This window comes from Molothrus aeneus, chromosome 26 (genome assembly GCF_037042795.1).
Source record: "Molothrus aeneus isolate 106 chromosome 26, BPBGC_Maene_1.0, whole genome shotgun sequence".
In the NCBI taxonomy this organism is placed as follows: domain Eukaryota; kingdom Metazoa; phylum Chordata; class Aves; order Passeriformes; family Icteridae; genus Molothrus; species Molothrus aeneus.
The window spans coordinates 5,949,442-5,963,291 of NC_089671.1; the positions used below are offsets into that span (position 1 = coordinate 5,949,442).

General features: G+C 38.6%; 1 protein-coding gene across 1 annotated transcript in view; it reads left to right on the plus strand.

Moving 5' to 3' along the window:
* Positions 1-13,850, plus strand: part of CA10 (carbonic anhydrase 10) — a 213,555-nt gene that overhangs the window by 68,294 nt on the left and 131,411 nt on the right. The window contains exon 4 of the mRNA XM_066566019.1: positions 10,874-11,016. Coding sequence (XP_066422116.1) covers positions 10,874-11,016 — 143 coding nt within the window. The remainder of the gene's footprint in view (positions 1-10,873; positions 11,017-13,850) is intronic.

Below are 13,850 nucleotides of genomic sequence, written 5' to 3' on the forward strand. Positions count from 1 at the left end.
TAATAAAAGAACTTGAAAAGGCCTTTTCTTAAATTCAAGCATGAAAAATAGAAAATCATTGACATCCTGGTCTTACCTACTACAATTTGTTGGCACTCAAGATCTAGTCCTTGTAATAGAGTAAAGGTAGATGGAGACATGTACACTTTTACCTGTATTTTGCAGAGAGTGAGTTTTAAATCTAGACAAAAAAAGGATGTGAGAGTAGAGATCAAAATCTCTAATCTGTGCTACGTTGAACATGAATTTCAGCTCTACATTCTGAATCCCGTTGTTGAAATTTGTAAGTGATCATTTTTTCCAAAGGGTGTGGGATGGCAGTGGGTCAGTCACACCCTCCTCACCTCACACTTCCCTGCCTGCACTGTCCCATCACATCCAAACCTCTCCACCCTTTCTCCACTCCCAAACAATGCCTAAAGTATTTATTTGCTTCCTTCCCCACCCTCACTCTAGTTTTTTTGGGGTTGGAGAAATTTTGGAAGGGTTTAGTTGGTTTGTTTTCAGACAAAACCAGTTTGAGAACCTTGCCATTTCTCCTGTGCAGTGGTATAGCTGCAGAACATTCCTTTGTGTTCAACTGCCAAGACAGAAATGTCAAAGTAAATGAAAACACACTTGCTACTATCATTTAATACACATTTAGGTGAGTATTTAAGAATCTTCACAGCCTTGTGAAAACAAATATATTTTCAGAATGTTTCCTCACTGACAGCAAAACTCAGCATCTGCTGTATCTCTGTCCAAAAGCAGCCTCAGCAAGATCAGCAAGTTTGTTTGGAAGTTCAGATTCACAGCACAGTTCAAAACTGAATGCATTAATGGACCTAAAGTTTTGAAATGTGACCTTGTCAATAAAAAAAAAATCAGTATATTTGTATATCAGTATATAAAAGCAGTATATTTGACTATCACAAATAGCAATTAATCCAATGGTATACGATTTTCTAATGTTGGAAAGTTCATAAAGGATTTAAAGCAGAAAACTTACTTTAATAGTATGTAAAACATGAGTAAGCATGTAGTATTTGCCTTCCATTCTCTAGAAAAGCCAAGAGGGTCATGAATAGACCCACCTGAACAGCTCTAACAAGCAGGTTTGGAACTTAAAGAGTAGGTTTACATGTAATGTTAGATGTCTTCCCATCCATGTATCACATTTTAGCTATTTGGTGAAGGTTTAATTATGATTAATTTCATTTGTTCTCTAGGTTGCAGGGGATTTACAGATAGCAGTGCAGTTTCTTTCCTATTTAAGAAGTTCTTCGGTATTTATGTTGTTGATAAATTATGTTTCTGGACTAGTCAGCACATTGACAGACTTTTTAGATTATGTAAGTGGCCCATTTTTTCAAGACAAAGTGCATCCTTTCCTATCTTCCCTTATTTTTACCTGATTTCCGAGAAGTCAGACAATTCATTCAGTCTTTCTGAAAACTAGGTAAATAATGATCAGCCTTACACCTATCATAGTAGTGACCACCTGACATTCAGCTGATTGATGATGCAGGAACTTCTTGGGTAAGAAACAGTTCTATGTGCTATGCAGTGTATTAGTCCAGAATACAGAAATCAGAAAATGTGGCATGAAACAAGAAATACCCTTGCACTCAGCTATCCCATTACATCACAGAGAGTAACTCCTGCGCAAAGAGTTTGTCAGATGCTTCAGAGACCTGCAAGATACCAGTGTTGCTCAAGAGGAAGAGAGAGCAGAAGTGAGACTTCCCTAGAGGCTCCTTACTGAGACTCCCATAAAAACAGGTTTATCCCAAGTGAGAGGGACCACAAAGTGCTTCTGCCTGTTGCACACACAGAAACGCAGAAAAGTATTTCAAATGAATCTCTGGGTAAAAGAGATCTGGATTCTCCATGAACATGGAGGTTTTCCTAGATAAGGACTTCACTGGCTGCTGTGCTCAGCAGCCTGTCTGCTGGGGCTGAGTGCCACTTGCTGTGTGTCCAATAGCTGGTCAGGGAAACAGGGACTAGATTCTGTCCCAAAAGAAATATGAGACTTTGAGAGTCTTCACCACAAAAAGGAAAATGAATCATTCAGTGAAGGATCAATCACTGCCCAGCAATTACCGGAATAATTTGATGTACTCTCTGAGGAGAAGCCAAGGTTTCTTTCCTTTCCAAAGTATTTTGTAGTTCTGACTCTGTTTAGAGTTGTGGCTTGGCAGTACCAGGTTGGACTTCTAAGAGATCAGGATTGCCCAGACAACATTTTTTCCAGCCTGTGAGTAATTTTATCAAGTCAGCTATGCTCACTTCTGGCCTTTCCAAGAGTAATCAAAGTTACAGTGTTTTGGTAATCTCACTGCAGAAGCAGCATTCCCAGGCAGAGCCAGAGCCCTATGGGATGGGGTCAGAGAAATCTGATTTCTCCAGAAAACACCAGAGCAGAGAACATCACTGTCTTGAATAGTCATTACAGATACAAACTGCAGCACTCAGTGCTGAACTCTGTGCTGGCTCCCCACTTGTCTTTGCAAGTCAGCAGAGGCTGGACATTTCTGCCTCCTGCCTGTCATTACCTGCAGGAGCCTTGTGGGAAACCAAAATAGTGCAGAGCTACAAGTAATTCTCAAGGGGTTGCTATCACACACAAAAATGCCTTTGAGAATGGGACTTCTTAACCTCTCCTGAGTGCTCCTTACACCTGCCTTCTCCAAACTGAATCTCCTAATGCCCTGCAGTTCCAGAGTGAGATGCTCAGTAAACCCATTCTAATAAAGGATGCACCAGCGGGCATGCACTGGATTTGGCAATAAATAGTTAAATCCCAACTTAATACCTGAAAGTTATGTTTATTTTAGTAACAGTATACTGTAAGGCATGGGGATACCTAGAAAAAACACATTCGATAGTATAAATATGCTGTCTTTTGTTATTTTTTTTGTTCATACTTTAACTTATATTTTTCAGCAGAAGGATCGATAGTAACCCAGATACATTAAAATAAAGCTGAATCTACAGAATAGAGCTCAAGGTATCTGCTGGGTAAGCAGTCTTTTCCCTTAAAACAATAAGTTTCGAATTACTTTTCTCTGAACAACTTTTTCTATTCAATTTCATCTATTTGAGGCTTTCTTCACCTTTCTTCTGGATCCTCTTTAAAGTCTTACATCTCACTCATCCTGTCTCAGAACAGTTACTCATTTTAACAGCACAGCCTTAGTCCCCAGTTCTACAGCATGAGCCACAAAAAAACCCAAAGATGAAGAACATGAAGAGGAAAGATTAGAGATCACAGGATAGCTCAAAATCTAGGTTTCCTGCATTTTAATGCAAAGTCCCATTTCAAGTCCAGAACGACCATGACAGCTTTTTTTTGCATTTCAGCTTTTTCCCTTTCAGTCCACGCTTCAACTCCAGGCTGAACTCTCCCTGTTTTCCACCCCCCAAATTACAATGAGTGCCAGGCAAATGCTCTCAGTTGTGTCTGTGCCTGGTTTGAGGGAAATCTGTTGAACTCTGTCAGTGGTTGATGGCTGACCAGACTTGGTTAGAAATTACCAGCTGAGTGGCAGTAATTCATGGCAGCTCATTAGTCATACCCACAGCCTGGGCACTGGCAGGCAGAGGAAGTGGGCCCAATGTCCCACTCAAAGGCAGGCAGGGCACAGATCCAGCCCATAGGGACTGGGGATGGAAAAGAGGGGTAGGATGCTGCTGTCCTCCCCTTTCTCATTTTTAGTTCATTTGCCAAGAAGGATTTCCCTTACCCAAGACTGACACTTTAATGAACAATCTGTGCCAGCTCCACTAAACATCCCAGTTGCTTTTTAACCTTTAAACCAAACTGTTCTTTAATCTGTTTTCATTTCCAATTTTTTTTTTTTTTGCCATAGTTGTGCTAACTCTTTCACCAACAGGACCTTCACTCATATTACAAAAAAGTATTTTTTGGGGGAAAAACCCATTTCCCCCAAAACTATAGTATCTTTTTGACTAGAGTGAGAGTGAAACACATTATCTTCTCAGAAATTTAGTAACCCTGACCCTAGAAGGGTTACCTGCTTAGTTTTGGACCTGGATATACCTCTCCCTCTAGGTGCCCATTTCTACTCCTGGCACATGAATAATGAAAAGAGAAAAGTCAATATGAGAAGCATCTGTAAATACCTCTACAGGCAGCTGACCTATATTTTTCAGTAGCATTAGTGTTTGATTGTATAGTTCTAGTATGTGTGAACTCACCAGAGGGTGGCAGAGAAAAATGTAATTACATACTGTTGTATAACTACTCCTTACCCCTAGCTTGACATAATTTATAGAAGTGAATTAGTCTGTTTTAATCACTGTAATGAAAGGAGTGGTACTGTGTTCTACACTTGTATCCTAAATTTGTAAAAAAAAAAAGCAAAAGCTTTGCAGGGCCAGAGGTCACTAATTTTGACTGCTAAATACTTTTTCCCAGGTAATTTAACTCTTAATTTAAGAAAATGTCTAAGTAGGAACAAATAAGTAGCTATAATTTAAAAGGTAAATTCAAGAGGGTATTGCATGATGTCTTTATTAAAGGCATAGCAGAAAATAGCCACTTTTTAAAAGACAGTATCATACCAGAATCTCAAAACCTCATTTTCCCCTTCCTGTTTTTTGTTATCTCTCATTTAACAAGTGCAGTGGTTCAACATTTCTTGTCACTGAGAATCCTTCATACAGAGGGAAGATGACATTTGAATGGACCAGTATGGAATTAGCAGTATAGAATATGATGCTGCTGGAGTTCTTAAAAATTTTAATTTTTTATATGTTTCAAGATTTATTGCTAAAATTTTTAAGTTTTTTTACTATCTCTTGAATAATGGCAATGCTGTCTTACTCTGGAGGATATATTTCAGCTGTCAACACTTTGCTGCTAAAAAGAAAACAGAACACTTTCAGTTCTCAAATTTGAAGCCATTGTGATAGTGTCTAATGTTACAGCAGTCTGGAGATTTCTGTGACCAATTACTGAGATGAATGTCATTCTATACTCTGTCATTTCTTTGGTGTCCCTGATTTATCTCTCAAAGCCTTTATGACTTTACCTTTGGCTTTTATGTAGAGACAGAGCAGGTCATGTGGTTATCCAGAGGAATTGGTATGATAATTTTTTTCAAGCTGAGTAGGTGGAAATAATTAATGGACTGCTTTATTGATGTACACAGATTACTGATTCTCTCTGTGGTTCCAATTTCCAGCCTCAATAAAGTAGCTTGAGATTTTATCTGAGGTACCAGTAATTACACAGGGCAAGAATAATCACTGCACAAATACAATCTTTTATGGTGTTTTACACCATTGCCAGGGCCAGTGATAAGGCTTAAAAATATAAACAAAGATGTGCTGATGGATAAGTTGACACTTTTCATTTAAATTCCTGAACTCTTAAAACTTAAATTCAGAGAAACTTAAATTCAGAGAATCTGTGCTCTTGGAAGTTGAGCAGACTTCAAAGAGGAATTTACAGGCTTGGTGCAGTAAAACAGAAATAACCTGACTGTCCTGCCTAGACTTCACCTTGTGTCATTGACAGGGATCATAGCAGATACCTTGGGAAAAACAAGCATCTATAAAAATAAACACCATAAAAATTGGATCACATTTGCCACTTTTTGTCTCTCCAAGACTGGTGCAGATTTTAAGCAAGGATTTTGGCAGTTCACATCACTGTGGTATTCATCCTTGAGTTCTGTCTGACCTGAATGAATTTGTTAATTTTATCTGTTTATACTAAAAGTCACTTTTCTGGTGCTTGATTCTGAGACAGTTTCTCAGATTCATTCCTCATGAAAGAGCTCATAAAAGATGTGTGGGAACATCCCTTGACACCATTTTGTGAGCAGTAAGGAAAAGAATTCATACAGTTTTACTGACACATAATGCTTCCTGCACTGCTCTTACAACCTGATCACCAGCTGGTCCAACACACTCAGCCAGTGTCCTTGCTTCTCATACTCTTAAAAAAGTTATTAGTGGCTTTTAAGACCCTTGGAAATTGTTCTTTGATATCTTCTTCTGGCATGTCTTATTTTAGTTTCTTATTTAACTGGTCAGAGTTTATCACCTTTTCCATTTTTCTTATTTGGACAGCATTTTTTGAAAATGCTCCCTTACTTCCAGCCACCCTATTTATTTCCTGTATTTGAAGTTTTCTGGCTTCTGTCCCCTGTTTAAACAAAGGCTCAAAACAACCCAGAGCACCTTCATTCTGGTGGCAATTAAATAAGATTCTTCATTTCTATTTGGTTCTTCACTGGCTTACACAAAAAACAACACAAGGCTTTTCATTCCTAAAGAGATGTGACTTCATTGTAGTGGGATATCTATTACACAATCATCAAATCACTAAGGTTGGAAAAGACCTCTGAGATTATAGAACCCTTAACCCAACACCCCAGACCCACAACTAAACCATGACCAAACACCAAACCAAGCACCAAACCTACAAATTTTTTGGATGCAAAAAGTGTTGTTTCTATAGTTGCTGCTAAAGCAGAGTCCTTGCCTCCAGTCATTTCATACTGGATACTTGTCCACAGCCCTTCCAGGACCCAAATCTTTTGAGTCCAGCATGATTTTTTTATTGCAGTTAGGCAATTCCTATGTCATACACAGTACACACCTTTCCCAGTTCCTATCCTGGGAAAACTGTTGGCTCCTTTCAGCACAAATGCAAATTGTTCCCTGCAGACTATACCATTCTGCTTATCTGCAAGTTTGCTGTCTCTATGGAAGGACATCCTTCTGGGACACCTTTCATTGCTTTCCTCTAGAGAGGGGAGGCTCATGTTTATTTCAGCAAATCCTTGGTACTCATCACCAGAATAGCTCTCAATTCTTCCATTATTTTTCTAGCTGCTTTTGTTTCACTCCTGTTTTGCATGGGTTTAGTAAAAGCATTAGAATCCCTCATCCTTTTGTGTCATGCTGATGCTGAAGCATCTTCATCTATCTCAATATAAATTGTTCCCAGTAAATTGAAAAGAGAGCAGCTGCAATAAGATACAAATTAAATAAAGAAGTCAGAGATTCCTGCACAGGTATAAAATGTAAGTAATCCACCTCACCATATAACACACACACACACACACACACAAAAATCTGTTGTCCATAGTGTGCCAGCATACACAGCATATAAACTCTTGAATTTTCTGTTAGAAGATTGAAGGCATTGATCAGACACAAACTTATGATCTGATATCTGTGTAATATGTTTGCAACAACTCAGCTCCCAAGCAGTGCAAGTTTAGGGGGATTTATAGAGGAAGAGATGACACGATCACTATATTCAGGCTTTGGGTACAATAACCAGAAGCTGGAGCACCTTGTTAAATGATATTTAGAGCTGGTATTTGGCCTGCGTGCAAACTAGAGAGTCACAGTAGCTCCTGTACATTACAGGAATTGTCTAAATGCTTCAGAGGTCTACACACAAAAAAGCAGCAAATTCCACACATGAGTAGATTTTTATGGAAGTAGAATATAATTATGGGAAAGGAGATACTGTTTCATTAATGATTTAAGCCCAAGTAGAACCTTGTCTGCTAGTTAAGCTGGAATAAAAAATGATGACTATTTGTATATGTTTTCCTACATTCATAGACCTGATTTCTTCAGACTAAACAGTTAATTCAGTACCTATGTTTAATTTTAGCCTTGGCTTCCTACATGAACATTCTTAGATTTTTCTGTTACAGTTCTGAATACTTGTAGATCACTTTGGGCATCTAAGCAGCAGCACTAATTAATTAAATGTAATCAGACATTAATATTGCTTTAGCAGCCCCATCCTCTAGTCAACTTAGGTGTGCAGTCCTAAGTTAGTCATCTTAATTAACCTTGGGCTGAAGCACAGGAAGAATCACTCTGATCCGTGGGGTGAGTGCAGCTGTGGGGAACTTTTCTCTTTGTGTGCCCAGAAATAGCAACAGGACTAAAGAGGTCCTGGAGCTCCAGTCTTGGGTGTTTAGAGAGGAATTGAAGATTTCAGCTCAGACTCACATGTCTGCTGACAGCTGTGACCTTTGGAGGGCAATGCCACAACTCTGCAGCTCCCTCCCCTCAAGTTCCAGGCTGTTGTGACAGGCACAGCAGAGAATGCAGGGTTTCCTGTCACAAAAAGGAAATAACATTATAAAACAACCCCTGCTAGCAGCCCTTTTCCAGTGCAGCTTTTCTGGGTCAATCCCACTTGCATCATAAACTGTTTTGCTATCAGCTTGAAGATAGTGACATGATGTGTTTGGTTTGCTGTTTTATTGCACTTACGATTGTCTAGGTTTTTTATTTTTAAAAAAAAACTTGCTAAATACTTGTTTTTTACCAATTCCAGGAATATTTCTGGCCAGAATGTTTAGGCTTTTTTAAAGTAATACTAGATACTATTGAAGCAACAGATTTCTCATGCAATATTCCCACCCGCCTTGATTCTACAGCTCTACAGTTTCATTAATTCTGTTTTTTAAAATACGACCAATAACACAACAAGGGAAACCAGGCTCTCTCAATTAACCTAAACTTTTATTTTAGGCCTCTGTATAAAAGGGATTTTCTGTCTTACAAAAGCTGAAGTGACCTGCTATGGTATCTCTCTTCAGAAAAAGCCCAACTAGTTGTGAGATGGCTTGGTTTTAATTGCATTAAACTTATTCTATTCAATTTCAGAGCATTAGCACTATTGTTTAGTATATTCTGTGAGCTCCTCTAAGCTTCTAAGTCCACAGTGGAAATGGGAATTGACTGGGAGGGTAAATAGAGCCAAAAAACCTTTTAAGACCATACTGCCTATTTATTTTTCAAAGCTTCACTTATTTTAGGGGCCTTCCATCTGACCTTCTTTGGAGTGGCACACAGGGTTGGTTACTCAAATAAAAGACTACTGACATAATTTGATATGGGCATCTGCAATTCCACCTATTTTTGGTGCTATTCCCTGATCATTGCTTTCCCATGGCTCTGAAGCATTCCACCATTATCCCTCCTCTGAGATTTTCATGCAGTATATCCTAAGAGGAGTTGCTGATTTGATTGTCTGTTTCAGGTGTTAAAAAAAATAAGTCACTAGCAAATTTAAGGGATTAGTAGCACATAGTCACATAAAATTTGTATGCAAGGCAGCTTTAAGCTCTGCTGGCAGCACCATGTCAATTATGGCTGTTAGAGTTCACCTGTATGTGTAGCACCTGTGGCTGCACAGACACACTGGCACTAAGAATAAAAAAGTTTCAACTGAAAATTGAGTTTTCACATATTTTGTAATAAGAGTTAACATTTGTAGATGACAACACCTGAACTACTGGAGCAGGCAACAGCTGCAAAACACTTTCCATCACTCCTGCACAAACACAACGAAGTTTCGCTGTGCAAGCAGCAACCTAAGAATTCCCCAGAAGGTTTATCTAATTTTGTGGAAAAAGTGACATGAAATACAGGTTAACCTAACCAAAGTTTTATACCTACATACACTCAAACTCTGAAGGCAAAAAAAAGCTGAGTTGTATAAAACATAAGGAAAATATCAAGATCACCGTAATCCTAGGGCTGCATTATTCAGAAAATATTTTCCACCTTTCTCCCCTCCAAGGAATATCCTCTCAATGTGTTAAACCCAATGTAAACATGAGGTTCCAGTCCAGCCAAAATTCTTTGTTGCTCCCCCTAGAGTAGCCAAAAATTGCAATCAGGAGCAAATATTCACACTACAGACTCCTGCATCCAACTAACCACAGCAACAAAAAAAGCTTTTTATAGCCCAACTGTGTTGTTTTCAGCTCCACCCACCAGGCAAAGCACTTGTGTTCCTGCCCCAGGGCCCCAGTCTTCCCCAGTCTGGGTTTGGAGGCCTTGTCACACATGGTTCATGCATCAGAAGAATGCTTTGAGGCTTAAAGGCTATTAAAGCTTTTAACAACATGTTAAAAGAAAAAAATCAAGCCAAAAATATCTTACAAGAAGATTGCAAAATTTTCAGCTGCTACACAAAACTACAGAACAATTGACAAGGTCAAAGTTGCAGACACAAATCTAAATATGTCCTTTGTGTATCTTGTAATTGCACTCCACTCGTTTACAGAAAAGTTTTCAGTAGCCAAAGAGAGGTCCAGGTTGATCTTTTCTGTAGCAGATGAGATGCAATGCGACCCTCAGCTGCAGTTCTCTGATATGCAGCAGTATGTAGTTACATCACACTTTTTTTCCAGTTAGAAAATGCAGGAAGTAACTCAGTTTATCCACAGTTAGTGTTTCCTCCTTGTTCCAAGCCATCGCATGCCCAGGGAAGGAACTTAAACTTTCTCACCACCAGGGTGTGACTTCTCCAGCAAGATTTTTTTTAATATCAAAACTTTATCTAAAGAAAGATTTTAAGTGAGCAGAACAGAAATAGGTAGAACCTCAAGAGAACAGTCTGTTCTCCAGTATCAGCATGTGTTTCTCTTACAACATTTCTGTGGGTTTTAATTAATTTTCTAAATATTTTAAGTATTTTTTTTTAAGTTGAGTAGAATGGAAACATTTCAGTCCAAGGACACATGGAATATATGCAAAGTTAGCATAAGGACTAGTGACTCGCATTCCTATTCCTCAGTAAATATTCTGTAATAGCAAAAGAGCTGTTTATTATTGAACCTGGGATTATATCAAAGAGGAAAAGAACTAATCCACCTTCTTTCCTGATACAAAATTATATGAAATCATATGTTTTGGTCTTGTTGTATGAAGTTTTAAATTTCAGATGCAAGATGAATTTGCCTGTTTTCAGTTTCAAAGTGTGGGTACAGACAATCGGACAAGATTAATTACCTGGCCATCTGCCTGGCATGCACTGCCACAGTCTTTCCAGACTTCCATTAAACTTACACTTTCTTATATTTTGCAGTACCCTCCTTCTGGGGTTTGGTGAACTCAGCTTGGAATCTTTGCTCTGTTGGGAAAAGACAGTCACCTGTCAATATTGAAACCAGCCATATGATTTTTGATCCCTTCCTAACTCCTCTTCGCCTAAACACAGGGGGAAGAAAGGTAGGTGGTCTCTGTTCTGAGGTATAAAATAAATAGAGTTAGTAGATTTAAAAAAACCCAAATTGCTACATTTTATTTTTCTAAAGCATTTACTTTTATCTGTCAGCTCTGAGGCAGAATAAAAATGTAGCATGTTTTAAAGATTGTCCTGACATCACTGAACTAATCAGTTCTGTTTATCCAGCTGAAGGATTGATATTTCAATTCTGAAATTATTTTATACATAAAACATCTTGAACCTTTTAGCAGTCTTGGCAATACTCATTAGTTTATAATGGTTTTGTGTTGATTTTCTTATGTTGGGGTGCCTAAAAGGGTATTTTAAAGTATTTATTGCTTTTTCCATGCAGGCAGTTGTTTCTTACCCAACCTGTGTGTTATAAATGATCAAATCGAGAGCCAAATTCATAAGAAAATTTAGAAAAGGTTTATTAATTTGTCCGCGAGACCAAAGTTCGGTCGTCAAAACCACCACAGCCAATGAGTCAGGGTCAAGCCCGGGATCGGCACAGGGTGAACCTGGATCTGACCTCCAAAATGTCAGAGTCTCCCCCTCGGTTCACGAATGCTGACTCGCGCAGCAAGTTTTTGTACAATTTATTCTGCCCAAGGCAGAGATGACAGAGATGTTCTTTGTGTCTCTTCACATGCATCGCCGTGGCTTTACATGTGCAGAGGTAGACAAAGACTCAGTCCAGTGTCTCGATGTTATCAGAAGACTTCCTGGAAGTCAGCATTCACATGCATCAGTGTGGCGCCACCGATCATCGGTAGATGTAATCATCGAGGCGATAATCACTCTTGAGTGGACCCAGATACCCGGGGAAGCCAGCAATTATCGCCCTGGAAGCTTCTATTCTTACGTTAAAAACTCTGATGTTATCTCAACAAAGTCCAGGAACTAGATGTATATGAATAAGACACTGCTCCCGGCCAGGATGGTCAAAAGACATAGTTTGGATCTTACAATATTTTATACATTAATAGCATGAATTATCTCTACCATATACTACATATGTTACAGACCAGTGTAACACAGGTTGGGTAAGACCATGCAGGTAAAAAGGCACTGTGAATTACAATATCAGAGCAAGTAGAGACTCCAGCAAAAGGTTTTTGAAAATTATTTATCTTCCCTTGTAGTCATGACAAATGAGATGTCCACTGGAAACAGTGTGACATTCTAGGAATTTGCTCTGTACTTCCCATGGAAGTCCTCGTGGCACATGTGCAAATACATCAGAATTTATCTGGGCTTTATCACAGAAATGCTGAAATGGTGATGTTGTTACTACTGGAAGACAGTAATGCTTCCAACTCTGGCCCAAATTTCAGGATAATATTTACATTTTGCTTTTTAAATGAAAATGTGTAGAGGTTTTTTGTTCTGATTTTAAAAAAACCTCAAAAACTAAAAAACCAAAACTCAGAGTTTTGATGACTCTGCTATGTACACAAAGGCTTACACATTTCATATAATTTATAAATTACAGAATGACAAAACATTAAATTCAAGGACATGGAAGTTGTCAGTGAGTCAAATGCAGGAGGTTCAGAATATTCAATGTCTTCAGCAGTTCTAAGAAGTCAGCTGGGTTTTTGTACCAGCTCACAGTGAAGCAAATGTCTGATTATTGATAAAATTTGGAGGCACTGACAGACTGGGAGATGCTGTATCAGTGATGAGGTTTTTACTGATAAAAACGAGAGCACTTTAGTACCCTGGGGGCCTGGGCCGAGCAGGAGCGTTCCCGTCAAGGATGCTGCAGCGCCGGCACTGGGGCTGCTCAGCAGCGATGTCCCCGATGTCCCAGATGGAGTGGCAAGGATTCAGTGGGTCAGCAGCCCCTTTTTATCCTGTTTGTTGTCCCTTTGGATTGGTTTCTTTTTGGATCCTTCATTTGCATGAAGGTTTAAGGTGCTTGATTGGCCCATTACAGTTCTGTACAGTTCGCTGTGGGGTGACGCACTTTACCAAGGTGTGTTACGGTATGTTGAGTACCGTAGTTCTTACAACTACCCTTTTAACCCCTTTTACAATATAATAACCAAACTAACAGTACATGCTTAATGATCTATCAACTATTTTACAACAATTTCTAACCTATTTTTAACACCTACCATGCTCACAAATACTGCCACTGATGACCTTCTATCATGTTACAAGAACAGGATTTGTTCTTGTTGTTATTTGTCTTGAGAGACTTCCAAAATGGTTAAATCAAAATTCTCCTCTGAGAAAAAAGATTGCAATTTTGATACCTTATAAAAAATTCTTTGTTCATTCTTTGCTTCACTGAGGATTTGATTTGGCAGGTAGTGTATTTGTGTTCACTTCCTCAGTAATGTTTTTTGTATGTTAAAAATAGAGGTGTGTTTCATATGGGCTGAAGCACTTCAGCTCTCAGCGCTCAGAATCAATTGCTGTGGCAGCCAGGGAATTTCTTGGAGAAGATTTAACTGTGATTATGTTGTATATGAAAGGGTTTTATGGAACTGATCCTAAGAAAAATAATGAATAAATAAAAAAGGGATTTGATGTGGTTTCAAATCAAAGTTATAATAAGCTAGCTTACATGCACAGTGAACAAGTGAGACAGCTACTTGCACACAGTTACAATAATAAACCTCTTTTGGAAAAGGGGCTGGGAGGAGACTCAAGCTCTAAGAGAGAGCAAGATGGAAGGAAATACTCAGTTCAGTTGTTCTTGGAACAGTAATTTCAAATTCCTAACAATTTTTTTTTTTGCTATTAATTTAGAAGTTCAATTTTATCAGGTTTAAAAATATTTATTTAATTTTGAAAGCAACATATCTACTTCGTGTGCTTCACT